Consider the following 19,354-nt stretch of genomic DNA (forward strand, 5'->3'; position numbering starts at 1 on the left):
CTGGGACTTGTGGGTTCAAGGGCCACACTTTGAGTACACCACATATGCTTCACTTCACCTTAAGCTATACTTTGTCGCTGTGTGCCTTCAATTCGTTCCCAACTTATGGCATCCCCATGGGTTTTTTGGGGGGCATGTGTCTTCAGAGGGGGTTTGCCACTGCATCCTCTGAAGCCGAGAGTGTGTGACTTGCCCAACGTCACCCAGTGAGTTTCCATAGCCGAGCCGGCATTCGAACCCTGGTCTTCAGAATCATAATCCAATACTCAAACCATGCTGGCTCACTATGCTGTACTAGTCTAGAAGACACGTTTGAGCCATACTGTGGGTCAGTCTACTTACATACACTTTTTAAAAAGGAAGCATTGCTGTTTGCATTCTTATTCCGATGCATACAAATACATTGCACCTTTGGGATTTGTAACATCCCAACCCAGCTGTTCAGAAGAAGAACCCGGATGCGTGTTTCTGCCCTTAGAGATCTGCAAGAGGTCAGCCCAAGTTGGATTTTTTCTCTCTCTTAACCTCTGGCCTGCAGAATAAATCTGGAGAGATTGAAGGCTGTGGAAGCAAGGAAGGGAAATTGCTTTCTGTCGGGTCTGTAAAATATGCAGCTGCTGGAGAAGGCTTCCAGGGGGAAAGGCTCTTGACTGGGGTCAGAAACCGAACGAAGAAGGCCTTCCTTCCAGCAGCCAGGATTCAAGAGGGACAAAAATTAAAGCTTGGTCTGATGTGAATTTGGTCTTGAGGTCAGTAAGAAGTGTTATGCCAGGTCAGATGAATTGCCCATTGAGCTGAGAGACGGGAAGGAGAAAATAATCTTGCTATTGGTCACAAAGAAGCATTAGCGCACATCTTTTTACTTTTGGGATTTCAGTGGTGATGCATTTCCGATATGGCTTCATTTGCACAATTGCATGTGATAATCATTCGTGAAATGACTTGCCATTTTTGCTTTATTGATGAGATGGTTTCAATGCGCTCAGTCTCTCTTTAATGCCGAAGTTAGTCCCAGTATGATATACTAAATACAAGTAGAGGTTGTGTCCATTGTACAAGTAAACTCCATTGTGAGATGTGGCTTGTCAAGGATGCTGCAAACTCCATGAAAGATGGCTTCCTCTGGAGCATGGCTGAGACATACACCAAATTCCCACATTCATAGAATAAACCACAATTTCCAAACCTTGGTCCTCCAGGTGTTTTGAACTTCAACTCCCAGAAGCCCCAGCTACCTTGGCCAAGAGTTGGGGATTCTGGGAGCTGAAGTCCCAAACACTTGGAGGACCAAAGTTTGGGATGAATCTACCTTCCTTTTGTGACATGCTTTGGGATGGAAAGAATTATCTGGAAAATGGCTGAAAAACATAGGTTCTTGAATGCAGAGAAACCCGAACGGGAAGAATCCTGGATCAAAGAGAACCTTAGCAATTTGGCACTTAATGTGCATGAATTTTTCATGTGGTCGTTTTGCACCAAAAACAGCCTTTTCTGGGCAGAACAAAATGCTGCAATTGGGGATTTCATCTGCGCAACATTTGAGCATTGCTGTTGGCATAGAAAATCACAATGACAGCAACATTTGGGTCCTGCTTTCCTCCCAAAATTGAGACTCAAGAAGCTCATGATTTTATAGCACAATATCATTTAAAAACCTTTGGGCCACAGTGCAACTAAAAATGAAATCTCCTGCAGAAAATACTGAGATCTAGCCTTCTCTGTCAGAAGCAAACTACAAATCCCAGGACTCTGTTGCATGGAGCCATGGCAGTTAAAGTGGCGCCGAAGTGCGCTATTTCCACGGTGCGGATGCAGCAGGTTTCAGGAGAGATGGTGTTTTTCCAAGAAGAACCGCCATGCAACCCAATGGTGGGTCCGGAAAGAACCCCCCCCCACAAGAGTTCTTTTGACAGATGCACCTCCTCCCAAAAATGTTTTTGCAATCCATCCTCAATTCCGAAGCCGCCTCTGCCCCTCCGTCCGCACATTTCCATCCATCTTCCGCAAAGCAAAGTAATAATTGAAGAACCCTGCAGTGGGATCAATACTGAGCGCAGGAGCAGAGTAATTATGTTCAAAGCCGTATTGACAAGCAGGAATCTAGCAATGATGCAAAGAAAAAAAATACATGTGCGTTGGATGAATGCCGCATAGATGAACGCAAGCGCCACTGCTGCCCCTGTTATGCTAAAATTGACTTGAAAGACGTAACAGAGGTACGAAGAAATCATGCTCTCAAGTGGAGAAAGTAGGGAGTAAATTATTCCAGGGATGAACCACCCCTGACCACTTCTGTCCATCTTGTCTATCCGATGCGCTTTAAAGCACATGCGAGTGGATTTCTAGAACAACGGCTCCATTGCTTAGGATGAAAATAGAAATGGATGAAGCAAGCTATTTTAAGCTGTCCTTCTCTGGAGATGCTCCAACTTCTCAACTTCCTTCTTGAACTGTACTGTATTGTCCAGAACTGGATGCAGTGTTATTCCAGGTGGAGCCTGACCATACAAGGTCAGGATGCGTTCAGACCCCCACTGAGCATGCGCAAGGGTCTCAATTTGAATCGTTGAATCCGCATGGTATGCACCGTTGTGGCAACACAATGTGCACTCACTCTGCTTTGCATGAATCCGCATCACGTGACTTGCCTTGGATTCGATTCCCCCTCAATTTGGAAGGGCAACCAGGTGTGATAAAACACTCACATTACGACGTGAATTTGCAAAGCCGAACCAGGTGTCACTCCGGATCTGAGCTGCAAAAACCTCTGTAGGATAAACACCGAGGTCATTTCCTTTTGCTGCCTACTTTCCTATTTTGGATGGCTTTCTTTGCAACGATAAAGTTACCTTTTGCTTTTTATCCTTCGCACAGCATCCTGCATACTTCTATCCTGTTTCGTGTCAGAGGTTCACATTGCACTGGGGCATGCTGCATTCGTATCAGTGTATTAATATCAATACCGTATATAAGTCGACCTCATGTATAAGTCGAGGGCAGGTTTGGGGGGGCAAAATCATAGCTTTTGATATGACCCTTGGATAGGTTGAGGGTAAAACTTAGGGGCACGCAACAAAGGACCCAAAGGATGACACTGTCCTATTCAATGCAACAACTATGGCTCCTGGTGGAACGAAATCAGCCCAGAACAGGAGGAATGGAAAAGCGGAGAAAGAAGGATTGAAAGACAGATAAAAGGGAGAGAAGTACAGAGGCACCTGGCTTCCTATGCAAATCCGCCCCCCTTTCCGTGTTAATTTAAAATGTGATTAATTTGCAAAACAAGGAAACAAGGCTGGTGTTAGATAACAGGCGCCTCGGCCTCGGCAGTGTGTATGCGTCTAGTGTGCAAGTATGCGTTTATGTGTGTGTGTAAAGTTACTATAGCAACCTACTTCGTGGCATCAAGAGGAAAAAGTAGACTCTGTTAATTCAGAGCTGCAGCATTAATGGGATGGATCTGGTTTGAACGTTGGACTATGACTCTGGAGACCAGGGTTCGATTCCCGGCTCGGCCATAGAAACCCAATGGGTGACTTTAGTCAAGTCACACTCTCTCAGCCTCAAGGGAAGGCCATGGCAAACCTCCTCCGAACAAACCTTTCCAAAAAAAACCCATCGTAGGGTCACCTTAAGGCTCTTTGTAAGTCGGAAACGGCTTGAAGGCATGCAACAAGAGTTATAGGGACCACAAGGGCCTTCCCAACTTTGCTCCTCTCCCCGCATACTGTAATTTTTGTTGCTCTGTCCACCAATCTCCCCCCTAATTTTAAAACTAATGTATTTTATCGTTTTTAAATTGTGATTATTTAATTGTACTTTTAGTATTAGTATCGGGGGTGGGGGGTGGGAAGGGACTGCAGTCGTCCCTTCTTATACATGGATTTGTCATGCGCAGATTCAAGCATCTACGGTTTGAAATGTTCCCAAAAGGTATAAATTTCAAACATTGATTTTCCATTTTTTATAAGGGACCCCATTTTGCAATGCCATTGTATTTAATGGGACTTGAGCGTCCATGGATTTTGTTATTCATGGGGGATCCTGGTTGGAACCAAACCCCAGTGGATAACAAGGGTCCAGTGTATTTTGAATTGTGTTTTCCATGTATAGTAATTGCTGTAATTAATTTGTGATTGGGTAGTCTATAAATAAATTATTATTATTATTATTATTATTATTATTTATCCCAACCTTTTGCCATCCAGGGATGTGCAATTGCAGCTCTCCTGAATGAAATGTTCCTCTAATCCCCACATTGCTAACATTTCAGAAAGCAAAAACGTTGCACACTGGTTTGTGGGTTTGTCTTCCATAGCCTCCAACACTTCACAATGGGAGACCTGGAAACATGTAGAAATAAAGCAATTTGACACCACTTTGGCCAAGTCACACTCTCTCAGCCTCAGAGGAAGGCCACAATGAACCCCCTTGTGAATAAACTACCGGTAGTGAAATGTGGGCTAGACAAGGCAACTGTTACATGGATTTGTCATTGGTTGACTGGCCAAAGCAAAAGGGTGCTCAACAATGGCTCCTTTTCATCCTGGAGAGAAGTGACCAGTGGGGTCCCACAGGGCTCTGTCCTGGGCCCAGTACTGTTCAACATCTCTATCAATGACTTGGAGGACAAAATTGGGGGAATACTTATCAAATTTGCAGATAAGACCAAATTAGGAGGAATAGCTAATACTCCAAAGGACAGGATCAGAATTCAAAATGACCTGAATAGACTAGAAAGCTGGGCCACAGCTAACAAAATGAACTTCAACACGGAGAAATGTAAGGTACTGCACTTAGGGCAGAAAAATAAAATGCACAGATATAGGATTATGGGGGACACCTGACTGAATTAAACTACATGTGAAAGGGATCCAGAAGTCCAAGTAGACCACAAGTTGAACATGAGTCAACATTGAGATGCGGGAGCTAACAAGGCCAATGCAATGTTAGGCTGCATGAATAGAAGTATAGTGTCTAGATCAAGGGAAGTAATAGTGCCACTCTATTCTGCTCTGGTCAGGCCCCACCTGGAATAATATTGTGTCCAGTTCTGGGAAAAACAATTCAAAAAGGATATTGAGAAACGAGCCATGTGTCTAGAGTTGCCATAAGTCAGGACCTCCAAACCCGGACAAATGTAGGACAGCATTTTCAAATGTAGGACACCGTTTTACTAAATGGAGGACATGCGAAAAAAATTGATGATTTTTTTAAATTGTTAATATAAATGCATGTTTCTTAGGCATGATCAAAATGGAGGACATGTCCTGGAAAAGGAGGAGGATGCCTGGTCACCTTGTCTCTGGTCCAAAATACACTGCAGGAATAAAACATAGCTGGACTGAAATGCCCAGAGTTCCTCACCAAAGCTGCATCCACACTGAGGAAATAATCCAGTTTGAGAGTGACTTAACTGTCCTGGGCTAGTGCTGGGGAATGCTGGGAATTGTAGTACATTGTGGCCCCAGAGCTATCTCTGACAGGGAGTCCCATAACCCTCCAAACGTAGTTGGACTGCAGTGCCCAGAATGCCTCACCAGTTGCATCCACACTGAGGAAATGGTCCAGTTTGAGACTGCTCAGTGCTGGGGAATCCTGAGAATTGTAGTCTATTGTGGCCTCAGAGCCATCACTGACAGAGAAGTCTCAATGTCTCCCAAACACTAGCATTCCCAGGATTCCCTAGCACTGAGTTAAAGCAGTCTCAAAGTGGGTTATTATTTCTGCAGTGTGTGTGAGAGATATAAAAGCTAGGGACTGGATTCATTTGGAGGATCTCTGTGTCCAAAACACACTGCTTGGACTGCTAGGGCTCAGTGCTATGGAATCCTGGGAATTGTAGTTTATTGTGGCACCAGAGTTCTCTGACAGAGAAGGCCAAATGCCTCACAGACACCAGAGTTCCTGAGCATTGAGCTTTGGCAGCCAAAGTTAGAAAAAATATTGAAAATGGCCACGCACCTCCTCCTCTTCCTCAGCATCATCCTTGCCTCGGTGCCAAAGGAAATAGCCCTGGTCCAGGTGGGGACCAAGCAGAGGAGGAGCTCCTCTTCCTGAGTCTGGCAACAATTGTTGCCAACAAGCCTCCAAGATCATTCCCCAAACGTTTGGCCCAAACTCACCAAATCCCCCCGTATCTCACCAAATATTCAGTCAAAATCCCTGGAAAGTCCCTGTAATGTTAATATGGCAATAAAACGTAGCCCTAATTGAATAAAAATAATTGGAACTTATTTCAACTCTCAAAATTACCATTAAAACCAAGCACCAAAATCACACCAAAGGCTCTGAAAAGGACCCATTTGGGTGTGAAAGTCACCAGATTGGCAACAGGCCGGGAGTCAAGGAGGAAAGCGTGCAGGGACGCCCCTAGTGGTGAAAAACCAGGAATGTCCCGCCGGCAGGAGGGTTATGGCAACCCAACGATGTGTCCAAAGGAGGGCAACCAAAATGGTGAAGGGTCTGGAAACCATGAAGCCCTATGAGGAATGACTGAGGGAGCCAGGGATGTTTAGCCTGGAGAAGAGAAGGTTAAGAGGTGATATGAGAGCCATGCTTAAATATTTGAAGGAATGTCATATTGAGGAGGGAGCAAGCTTGTTTTCTGCTGCTCCAGAGAATAGGACTCAGAGCAATGGATGCAAGCTCCAGGAAAAGAGATTCTAGCTCAATGTTAGGAGGAACTTCCTGAGAGTAAAGGCTGTTCAACAGTGGAACACACTCATTCCTTGAAGATTGTAGTGGAGTCTCCTTCCTTGGAGGTCTTTAAGCAGAGGCTGGATGTCCATCTGTCAATGGGGATGCTTGGATTTGGATTTCCTGCATGGCAGAATGGGGTTGGACTGGATCAGGGCCCTTGGGGTCTCTTCCAACACTACGATTCTGTGATTCTATGAAATCTTGCCATCAAATTCCCAGGAGAGGTTTGCCTTAGGGTTGCTGTAGGTCAGAAACAACTCAAAGGCACACAGCCACAAACCAGTCAAGATTACCAAGTTGGAACCCAAAAGAGATCTAGCATTCTGTAAGGCCAATACTTGCAATATTGATTTGGAAAGGCTGGGAGAGGAAAAGACAAATTCAGATACGCACCTCAGAATTGTAAGCCTTGGCTTTTTGGATTTCAACACTGAGGTTTGTTTGTTGTTGCTTATTAAAGCTGGTTTGTTGTTGTTCGAGTCGTTTCCAACTTAAGGCAACCCTAAGACGAACCTATCCTGGTGTTTTCTTGGCACGATTTGTTCAGAGGAGGTTTGCCATTGCCTTCCTCTGAGGCTGAGACAGAGTGACTTGCCCAAGATTTCATGGCCAAGCAGGGATTCGAACCCTGATCTCCAGATTTTTCGGGGTTTATCACACTAGCGGGCAAACAGGGTTTAAACTACATTCGAATTTAAAGAAGACTTGTAAATTTGGATAGTTTTGCATGCCGAATTGGTGGCGCCAAGTGCAATAAATGCTTAACTCCCGTTTGCCTGTGGAAACGTGATAAACTCCATCATCCAATGCTCAAAATCCATCATCCAATGCTCAAACCACGCTGGCTCTCTATTAAGGTTTGCAGAAGGGATTAATCCATAGGAACGTCACACTTCCGTTTTGCAATCACATTTGCAAATTGCAAAATGTTTGCAAAACGTCTGGAGCCTTTTCATTCCGGACGCATCGGGTTGCGTCTCCGGATGAGTTTTGGACGGGAGCCATGCAGGTGCTTTGCTTTTCCTGACAGCAAAGGATGCCATGAACTATTAACAAGGTGAAAATAATGATTTTTATATTAGTCAATTCCTCTTTGGTTCCTTTGGAAGAACAAGGCCATGCATTCGCCTGGAAAGTCCCTTTGGATATATTAGCAAGCGTTCGATTTCGGGGAGAAATGGTCTGACGTTACGGACGCTCCAGATCCTCTTCCCTTGCAATTATCTTTTTCTAATGAGGATTTGTTCTAGCAATAAAAATGGTCCAACGAATGCAAAAAGGTCAGAAAGGGGAGAGGTCAAACCTGGGTCTGCGGAGCAATTGGGATCCAGACAAAGAAACAGCTCCCTGCCTTGAGCAAAAGTCATCCTTGTCACGCTAGAATTTATCCTCTTGCATCCCTTTATTGCCGGTCTGCTATAATAATAATAATAATAATAATAATAATAATAATAATAATAATAATAATAGTAATAATATATTTCTATCCCACCTCTCCGTAGGATCAAGGCGGCTTGCAACAATGCGCATATATATATATATATATATATATATATATATATATATAACACTATCCCCTGCCTCCTCAACAACATGACAATATGAAGTCAAAGGCTTTCGTGGCCGGCATCCATAGATTTTTGTGGGTTTGGGGGGCCATGCGGCCATGTTCTAGAAGAGTTTGTTCCTGGGGCTTTGGCATCTTCAGTCCATATTTTCATTTGCTTTTGATTCCTGGTTTTTAAACAGAGAACAGTTCTTGTTCCAAGGAAAAGGATGCTTTCGCAAGAAGGAAAAAGGGACGTGGCATCGCAGAAGAATAAAAGATGTAGCGTTGGAAGGGCTTTCCAGGACCATCCCAAACTTGAGCCCTCCAAGTATTTGGTCTCATGCTAGAAGCAAAGTTTAAAGTCTTAAAGGCATCCTAAGACTCTTTTTTGCTGCTGTTTCCCAAAGCAATTTTTATTCCTTTTCTAAAGACACATTCCACAATTTTCTGCTTCTCCAAACTTTCCCGCTAGAGGTCAGCAATTGAACGCAAGTCAAAGAGTTGTGCAAGAGAAAAGGCATCCTTGGTTTGGGCTTTGGACTCCAAGGCCTGGGTTCGAATCAGCCCAGCAAAGGAGGAATGGAAAAGACATACCTCGTCTTTGGCATTTATCACACTAGCTTCGAAAGGAAACGAATTAATTTATTACGGCATTAAATAACAAAACGTTTAGAAAAATGACCTTACATCCAGTTAGAAACATTTATATTCCCGCACTTCATACAAACATTACATTCAAGCATATCATATAAATGCATCCAAATGTTAAGGATAAAACTTTGAGCCATGTTTCTGGAACGATTTAGGAATACAAAAATAATCGATTAGCTATCAAAATAATTTTAACCATTTTTTAATAACTGTACCGTGCAATTATTATTTTATCGATTTTTGTATTGGTTAACATCCAAGTAAGTTTTGCACACGTTTACTATCAAAATACAACTGCGAGGAGATGATATGACAGCTGCCCTTTTAGATTTGGCGATTAATTTATTCATGCAGATCAATAGATTTCTATAGACAAAATAATTTTAAATAAAAAATAAACAATTTACGGCTGAAGTAGCTCAAAAAAGCCGAGGGCATTTATTTCATAGTAATTTACGGCATCTGTTTTAAAAAGGTTTTTTAACGGCAAATAATAGCTGCTGCAAAGAACTTAGCAACTTTGGTAGTTACATATTCACTCATATCTCATTTATGAAACTAGCAGGAAGACGCGACATAATGCGACGTAATGCGATGTGACACGAAGCAGTAGATGCCCAAAGTTTGTCGCACAACGTCGCCGTCAACGCAAAGTTACTCCGAACGCAAACCGGCAGCTTTTCAAATTCGGAACAAATCTGCATTTGGATTAACTCCGTGTTATTTCACAATTCAGTGTGACAAACTTCCCGGATTTGCAAGTTCTGTTTTAAATTCGAATCTAACTTAACTCTCGTTTAACTCCCATTTTCTCGCGGGATCTCGCCGGTGTGATAAGGTCCTGAGTGGATTTATTTTCACAAGAGATTAATGAGTTTATCCCACGGGAGGAATTTCTCTTAATTTCGAATGAAAAGAAAGTGGGGCCAGAACGCATTCAGGTGAATTCGCCAGTTCAGCGAATTTACGTGAATTCAAATTGCGTTTGAACTGACTTCCCATTGCCCAAATATAGCTTGCCATTGCCCGAATTTGCTTGTGATCACCTCTCACGCAATAGCCTGAAACCCCATGATTGCGTTCGGACTGGCTTCCCATTGCCCGAAATTGCGTGTGGTAGTCTATCACGCAATAACGTTAAACCTCACGATTGCGTTTGGATTGCCATTGGATTATACTCCCAATTTCCCTTGTCTGATAACGTCCTAAGAAGGCAGGCAAAGGTGGGAAGGCACATTTTGTTACCACGAAACATTAATACCTGAGTAAATGTGCATTAGAAACCCTTAATGTGCGTTGCAACCAGGCATGCATGGCCACAACAAGACCAGCGACAATGTAGTTCCTTTGCTTTTTTAATGCTGACTTTCCACGGATGTAAGCATCCCAAACTGGGAATGGTCACGAAAGCTGCAGCATGGCTTTAAAACCGTTTTCTGTCGCCGCAGCAAAGGAAATTTGAAAATAAGATCCAGGATTGAATGTTGACGATAGTCTCATTTTTGTCTTTCGGATGGAGATTTTGAAAACGGCACCAAGAGGCACATGTTTGTGACGGGGTTCTTCCTTCCCTCCTCTCCGCACTGCAGAAATAACCCACTTCGACGCTGCTTTAATTGCCATGGCTCAACGCTATGGACTTTGGTGAGACATTTAACCTTCTCTGTTAGAGATGCTTTGATTGAGAGTTCGTGCATGGCAGAATGGGGTTGGACTGGATGGCCCTTGGGGTCTCTTCCAACTCTATGATTCTACAATTCTATGCTGTCACAATAAACTACACTTCCCGGGATTCCTTAGCATTCAGCCACGGCAGTTAAAGTGGTGTCAGACTGGATTATTTCTGCAGTGTAGATGCAACATGGAGAGGGACATGGAGAGATCGGGGAGAATTTCATTCGGTTTGCATTTGGACCATAAAGTAAAAGACTGGCCCAAACCATAGAATCTTTTAGGGTCCATTTACACTGCAGAATTAACGCAGTTTGACACCACTTTAACTGCCATGGCTCCATCCCACAGAATCCTAGGATCTTGTATTATGGGCCACCCCACCGCAGAAAAATGCACATATAAGGTGTAAGTGGATATAAGAGTGAGGAACAGGGCAATGCTTAGGGCACATCTGCACTGCAGAATTAACGCAGTTTGACACCGCTTTGACCGTCGTCGCTCTGTCCTACAGAATCCTGGAATGTTCCATTATGGACTGTTTGCAGGAAAATGCACAATATATATATATATATATATATATATATATATATATAGTGAAAGCATGCACAAAGTGTGAATAAAGAGTGAGGAAAAGGACAATACTTAAACTGCATCTGCATTGCAGGAAAAATAATGCAGTTCTATACTGCTTTAGCTGCCATTTGGCTCAATGCTATGGGATTCTGGGATTTGCAGTTTATTGCAGCACCAGAGTGCTCTGACAGAGAAGGCTCAACACCTCCCAAACTACAAATCCCAGAACTCCATAGCACTCATAGCACTTAAAAAATTTAAATGCTTGAATATATATATATATATATATATATATATATATATATATGGTGTCACACTGGATTATTTCTGCAGTGCGGACAGCCCCAAAGTGGTGCAAAACCGCATTTATTCCCGCAGTGTAGACGCACTCTTGGTCACAGGTTTTCTGCTGCAAAATGCTGGAGGCTCTGGAGCGCAAATACAGAAACTGGTTTTCAATGTTTCGCTTTCTTGAAAGGTCAGAAATCTATCGATTCAAGGAATATTTCACCCAGGAGCGCTGCAATTATGGATCCCTGGAGGCTGGGATAGATTCCCTTTGGGGTTCCCTTCCAACTCTTAAGGATCTGTAACTGGATCCCTTCCATTTCTCTTCTCACCCCACAGAAAACACTTTCCATTTTTGTCCCATTTTAAGATGCATTATTTAGACGGCAACAAATATGGAGAGCATGGCCCTCATCCTCATCACTCCGTGATGTATTTGATATCAGAAATATTCTGTACATGGGAAGGATGTAAGAAGGAAGTGTAAGCAAGCAATGATTTGTAGATTTTCAAAGGACAGAGTAAGAACAGCAACAAACTACCCAATTAAATAAGCCCCTTCTGTTCTGCCAAGTCTTTTTCTTTCTTTCTTTCCTTTTTCCCTTGTCTTCATCCGTTTGTCAGCATCCATTCCTCTGTGCCCTTTCTTCAGGGCAAAGCAAAGCACTCCTCTCTGCGTCAGTGGGTTCATCCATATTCATAGGGACTAGCAGCACCAGCTGCTATGAAACAATCAATATTCTTTTGGGGGGGGGGGATATCCATTTCTATATATGTCACACTCTCTCAGCCTCAGGAGAAGGCCATGGGAAACCTCCTCTGAACAAATTGTGCCAAAGAAAGCCCCTGGATGGTTTGCCTTAGCATTGCCATAAGTCGGAAATGACTTGAAGGCACGCAACAAGAACAACATTGGCCTTAGGGTCTCCATAAGCAGGATGCGACTTGAAGGCACATAACAACAACAAGGTTGGCCTTAGAGTTTCCATACATTGGAAACAACTTGAAGACACACAACAACAACAACAACAACAACAACATTAGACTTAAGGTCCCCATAAGCTGGAAATGACTTGAAGGCACATCACAACAACAATGTTAGCCTTAGGGTCCCCATAAGCTGGAAATGATATGAAGGCACACAACAACAACAAGGTTGACCTTAGGGTCTCCATAAGCTGGAAATGACTTGAAGGCACATAACAACAACAACAACAACAACAAGATTGGATTTACGGTCTCCAAAGTTGGAAACGTCTTGAAGGCACATAATAACAACAACAAGGTTGGTTTTAGAGGTCTCCATAACATGGAAGTGACTTGAAGGCACACGACAACAATAACAACAACATTGGTCTTAGAGTTTCCATACATTGGAAACAATATATATATATACACACACACATATCCTCCTCCTGTGCCCAAAATGCCTGGCACTTCATTATGTCCATTCAAGTCATGCTGTGCCCGAGTGACTGCTTCTTCCCAGTGCCATTCTGTCCTGGCTGGTACTTTCTGAGCAGACGCATGGCTGGGGAGGAGACGCAAAGCCTTGGCTGTCAGAGGGATGCTCAGTGCATGGTTTAAAACACAGGGACAGGGGTGTTATGGCCTCAGACAGCCCAAGGGGAACGCTGTAGAGCCCGAAGCAATGCAGAGGCGGGAAGCCGAAACCTGCCTGATGAAGAAGCTAGTGGAGCTTCGAAAGCTGGCATCGTGAATTTTGTGCATCTGAGTTGGCCCCTATAAATGTGCCACTAAGGTGTAGTAGCTTGAGCATTGGATGATGACTCCAAAGACCAGGGTTCGAATCCTGGCTTGGCCATGAAACATATTGGGTGACCCTGGGACAGTCACACTCTCTCAGAGGATGGCAATGGCAAACTGTCTCTGAAGAAACTAGCAAAGAAAACCCCAAGAGAGGTTTGTCTGAGGGTTGCTGCAACCAGAAACTACTTTAACAGCAAGAAGAAAGGTCCCACTGTTTTGTGGATATTGGGTGTTGTTGCACTTTACTATATGGCTAACATGGATATATAATCGGATCAGGGCCCTTGCCTGGAGAAACACAACCATGGGGCTGTGAAAGCTTAGCAAAATGGTGATGGAGCAAAACACAGTGCAAAGCTTATTACACAACTGTGCATTTTATACAGAAAATAGAAAAATATTTCTCATGTTCCTAGACCTTGAGTGCATCCACACTGCAGAAATAATGTTGTTTGACACTGTTTCAAATGCCTTGGTGCCACCTTATACCATCATGGGATGTGTAGTTTTACAAGGTCTTTTGCCTTCTCTGCCAAAGCGGGTCAACAAAACAACAAATCCCAGGATTCTATCAGACACATTTAAAGTGGTGTCAAACTGCACCGTTTCAACAGTGCAGACGCACCCTTTTGAGGCCATCTGGCAAAACCAACCGGAGGAAGGTTTGCTAGGCAGGTGGCCCAGAGCATCTTCCCCATACTACTGGAGCGGCGAATCTATTCCAGGTTTTCAGTAAGGTTAAGGAGCCATCCAAGGTGCCAAAACCATACCCAAAATATGTCTCCCTCCTTTCCAAATGGTCCCACCATGCAATCGCAGCGCATCGCCTGGGAAGTGGAGAGAGACACACCTCTCCAAACATGCCTTGTTTCATGGATGCTCAGAAAGCATGCTCTTGGGCTTACCTGCCTCCAGAAGCTGGCACTGATGCCCAAAAACCTGGGAGAAGGTGACAGGGCCCACCGAAGAGGCAGAGGTCATGGCTCCGGTGAAGTCTCCTGGATCAGTTATGCAATTTTTCTCTCCATACTTTTGACCAACGCCTTTTGGTGGAGAACACAGGAACGTGGCAGAAGCTGATCCTCTCTTTTCCTCATCTGAGATACCTCCTGAGTTTCTGAAACATTCTTGCCTTGGTTGCAAAGGTCTCCAAAGAACCAACCTCTTTGGAAGCTTGTCAGACTTGATTCTTCGTAGAGAAAGCTATTTCCTCCCCAAAGGCACCCTTTGCATCTCTTCTGACATTCCCCCAAGAGATCCCTTGCAATGAGTCAAGGACTGACCTTTCCAAGGTGGCAAGCCCCCATCTTCTCTCTCCTTGGGTTCTTCCGAGAAAGGCGAGAACTTTCTTGGTCCTAGGAAGAAGCTGACACAATCCTTCTCTATGTTCGGTTTCCTAGGTTCCTGGGAAAAGGTTGGTGGACCACAAATAGTCCTAGCTGGTGGTCAGAGAGATGGAGGATCCAAGCAATAGGGCACAGAGATGTTCAACCACCCCAATGGTCACCTTTGCCAAAAGGGCATCCTCTTCTCCTATCCCGGCCTACCTCTGTGTCGGTTCCTTAGCTCAGGTGGACCACTTCCACTGACTGCCCAGTCCGGACCAGTCCAGCCCAGTCCAGCCAGCTGTTGGGCATCACTCCTTCCTCAGTGCATCCTTTCCAAATTTCTCCCTTGCTCTCCCTCCTTTGCTCTGAGCTGGAACAGAGAAGCAGGAGGAGCTTCGGCACATCATTCAGTTGCGCTGCCTCTTGCTGCAGTGTGCTTCTCTTCCCCAAGCAGAGGAGGAAAAAATATGCTCTTCCAGAAAGAGATGGAAAATAGCAGGGAAGGAGAAAGTGGCTTCTCTTAGCTACCTAATGCCCATCTCTCTTGTGTCGAGGATGGAAGGGGGAAGGAGGAAAAGACGGATGCGTGTGGCAATATTGCACAAGGGACAATGGAGTTCCAGGGTTCTTTTTTAACAAGAAGGATGAATAGCTCTGCTTCTATTTTAAAGCCACAGCGTCCAGCTTTCCCTGATCTAGTACTGCAGAGGTTGGCAAGCTCCAAGACTCAGGGGGACATTTTCCAGCTCCAAAATCCTTTGGGAGCAATACCAGTCCATACTTTGGGGAAACAATTCAGCGCCTTGGATGACTCCTTGGACATCCGAACTGAAATGGTAGTAAATTCATTGCTCCACCAACATGGGACCCACTGGTCTCTTCTATGACTAACCACAGATTTGGAAGAGACCTCAAGGGCCATCCAGTCCAACCCCATTCTGTCATGCAGGAACATCCCCATTGACAGATGGCCATCCAGCCTCCAACCAACATCTGAAAGAACTTAACACTAGCAGATGCATCTGCAGGTATTTTGTGGGCAATGCATCCCTGCAATTAACGCCTCTATTAAAGGCCAGCATTATTTTAAATTAAGCTTTTTGCACTGGCTGAACTCGGACGTCTGACTTAATGGCGTTCGCAAATGCTGAGGGAGCACTTTGGTCCGTGAGTGTGACAAATGGCTCGACATGAACTGCAGAGCTGGCACATGCCCACTTCCCTGCCGCATGGGAAGGGCATGGCACAAGGATGCTCACCTGCAAAACCAGGAGAGGGGAACTTGTAGCCTATGGCCTTTCCATCTCCCCATTCTTTTTTTTTGGGGGGGGGGGGAATAGGGTCAGACCCATGGCCAGGTGGGGAAGGAGAGAAAGTGGGGGAAAGAGAGTGCATGGAAAGCGGCCAAAAGGAGAATGCAAGACGGAAAGGCAAGATGGTGGTGACACAGTTTATCACATGGCGGGCGAATCCTGTTCAGAAATGGGATTTTAAAATCCGGGTGTCGTTTCTCAGATGTGTTGGTGTGAAAGAGAAATAACGTGAATGGAAAGCTCCTTTGTACTTTTGGAAGTTAGCGAAGGTAAACAGGAGCTGGTTTCGACGGCTTTGTGTTTGCGTTATTTCGCTTTCGCGCAAACGGCATCTGAAAAACATCCTGCAAACAAAGTTTCCACCCCAACTTTCTGTTCAGGTTAAACCCAAACGTCGTCTCAAAACCCCCAACTCGCCACTGCAGGTTTGTTTTCAGTTTAAATTTAGTTTCTGCACGGGATTCGTTCCGTGTGATAAACTCCAGAGAGAGAATGAGAGAGGTAGAAGGAAAAGGAAAGGGAGAGAAAGGGATGGGAAAGGAACGAGAGAGAGAGAAGAGGCGGCGGGAAGAGAGAGAAGGATGCAGGAGGGAAAGAATGAAAAGAGGCAGCACAAAGAGTGAAGTGGGCAGAACGACAAGAAAGAGAAATCGTGAAAGGAGGAGAGAAAATGTGAGTGATGGGGAAAGGATGAAGCAAGAAAGAAAGAAAGAAAGAGAAGAGGGTGGCAAAAGAGAGACAGAAAAAAGGAGTGTGAGACTGCTTTAACTGCTTTGGCTTAGTGTTAGGGAATCCTAGGAATTGTAGTTTAACATGGCACCAGAGCTCTCTGACACAGAAGGCTCAAAGTCCCACAAAGTTTTAATATAAGTTAATATAATATAGTGGTGCCTCGGATTACGAAATTAATTCGTAACGCGGCCGCTTTCGTAACCCGAAAAGCCTTCGTAAGCCGAATTGCCATAGGTGCTAATGGGGAAAAGCCGCGATTCCGTGCGAAAAAGCCGAAAAAAGCACCAAAAGTTTTTTCGTAACCCGAAAAAACATTCGTAACCCGGAACAATGATTCCCTATGAGATTTTTTCGTATCCCGAAAATTTTGTAACCTGGGTATTTCGTATCCCGAGGTACCACTGTACTGGAGAAGTAAGGGAGGAAGGGAAGGAAGGAGAATGGGTGCTGCCAGCCACTGCTGCCTTTCCTCCTGGCCACTAACCCTTCTGTCCACATCATCCGGCTGCACATCCGGAAAAGAATAATGACCGGTCAAGCTAAACTTACATCCGCCAGGACTGTATCAACTATAGCATCCATATCAAGAGGAGTCCTCCTTTTGTTTTGCAAATTCAGCACGCTGTTAGAATCACATTGATGGAAGAGACCCCAGAGGTCATCCAGTCCAACCCCATTCGGCCGTGCAAAAAGACACCATCCAAGCCCCTCCGACAGATGACCAACCAACCCTGTGTTTAAAGAAGTCTCCCCACCACCACTGAACAGCGCTTACCATCATGAGGTTCTTCCTAATGTTGGGTGCAATCTCTTCTCTTGTAGCTTGAACCTGTCGCTCCATGTCCTATTCTCTGGAGCAGCAGAAAACAAGCTCGCTCCATCCTCAATGTGACATCCCTCCAAATATTTAAGCAAGGCTATCATGTCCCCTCTTAAGCTCCTCTTCCCTAAGCTAAGCTGCCCTGACCTTTCACCATTTTGGTTGCCTTCCTCTGGACATAGTTCCAGCTTCTCAACGTCCGTTTTGCATTGCGGTGCCCAGAACTGGACACACAGTATTATTCCAGGTGAAGCTTGACCAAACCCGAATAAAGTGGTACTATAACTTGCCTTAATAGAGACACTATACTTCAACTGACAAAGCCTGGAACTGCATTGGCCTTTTTAGCTGCCGCATCTCACCATTAAATCCCAGATGTCAGGGTCCAAGGGCAGCCTGCGTTCCAAGGTCCAGACCATGGATGGTGACGCTTAAGAGGGTGCAGGGCCAGGTCACCAGAGGAAGAGGGCAAGCCCATAGACCAGGACACATCTGGGCAAGGCAAAGCCTAGGAACCGGTGTCACAAGGCCATGGTCCAAGAGCCAGAAGCTGGTACTGAGCCAATGGGTCAAAGGCAGAAGCCAGACCAGATCTAAACACAGCAAGGCAGAAGTCCAGGACTCCAACAGTCCAGAAACAGGAGCCAAACCAGGTCCAAACACAGCAAGGTGGCAGCCAAGGACTCCAATGGGTCAAAGGCAGGAGTCCAATGGTCCAGAAACAGGAGCTAGACTGAAGGGTTGAGTATGGAAAGACAAGGCAAAATGCAACCAGAAGAGAAGGCCATGTTGCTCTTGCAAGGCTTGAGAAGCCAATGCAGCCCTTAGGCGGCTGTGCCTCCAGCTGCACTGCATTAGTATTTAGTGCCAGCTGCGCCTGATGCCTTTTTAAAGCTTGTTGGCATGAATTTTTAAGCCCTCTCCTAAGTCCAGTGCTTAGGACTCTCTCTGTTTATTAAAACCAGCAGCCACTGAAAGCAAGGACTGATTTTCAGAGCAAAACTGGATGATGCGAAGGGGTTCAGGTGGAGAAAGGGAATGTTTTCCTCTATCTGAAATGGACACCAGGTCTAAAAACCCAGCTATTTTGGAGGAATAAACTACTTGGATAAGAGTGAGGCTTCCCCACACGACGGCACTCTTGGCCCGCTCTTTTCGGCAAAGGGCTAGTCTGCAGTCTACAGCGCATCACATCACATCCAGTGGTTCCCAAACTGGGCTCTTTACGGGGTTTTAGACTTCAGCTCCCAGAATCCCAGACTATTGGCCAACATGGCTGAGGCTTCTGGGAGATGAAGTCCAAAATCTCTTAAAGGGCACAGTTTGGGGACCACTGCCACACATATTTGCTTTTTTGGAAGGAGGGCATAGGAAGTTTCTATGGCTGAGCGGGGATTTGAACCCTGATCTCCAGGGTCAGAGTCCAACACTCAGACTACTACAGTATGTTGGCTCTTGTCTATCCATCTATCCATCCATCCATCTGCTTGTCTGTCTGTCTACCTACCTGCCCACCCACCCACCCGCTTATCTATCTATAACATTATAGAGCGCTGTAAAATTTACACATGTATGTATCCATCATCTATCCATCCATCCTCTTTATCATCCATCCATCCTATCAGCATCTTTATAGTCTGTCTGTCTGTCTACCTACCTACCATCTTTATCCAGCCATCCATCCACCTACCATTTTTTGCCTCCTTGCATTTTGTGTCTTTGGATGGAGGACGCTTGACTCTTGAACATGGGAACTTCCTTTTCCGCCTTGTTATTCATAGTAATTCTCACATCAAACAATTCAAGTGTTTTCCTCCCAGTGCAAGCGGATTAAGAAATGGATAAGATGGTTCATAATCTCTCTCTTTCATACACACACAAATTACCTGTCTGGTATATTTTACATATATGCAACAATGCCACATTCAAAAGCAACGACAACCTTGGGGTGATA

At 44.8% G+C, this 19,354-nt stretch overlaps 1 protein-coding gene across 1 annotated transcript in view; it reads right to left on the reverse strand.

Moving 5' to 3' along the window:
• KAZN (kazrin, periplakin interacting protein) overlaps positions 1–14,770 on the reverse strand; it is a 172,858-nt gene extending 158,088 nt beyond the window's left edge. The window contains exon 1 of the mRNA XM_042479508.1: positions 14,113–14,770. Coding sequence (XP_042335442.1) covers positions 14,113–14,188 — 76 coding nt within the window. The 5' untranslated portion in view covers positions 14,189–14,770. The remainder of the gene's footprint in view (positions 1–14,112) is intronic.
• Positions 14,771–19,354: the final 4,584 nt, after the last annotated feature.

Source organism: Sceloporus undulatus, chromosome 7, assembly GCF_019175285.1.
Source record: "Sceloporus undulatus isolate JIND9_A2432 ecotype Alabama chromosome 7, SceUnd_v1.1, whole genome shotgun sequence".
NCBI lineage: Eukaryota > Metazoa > Chordata > Lepidosauria > Squamata > Phrynosomatidae > Sceloporus > Sceloporus undulatus.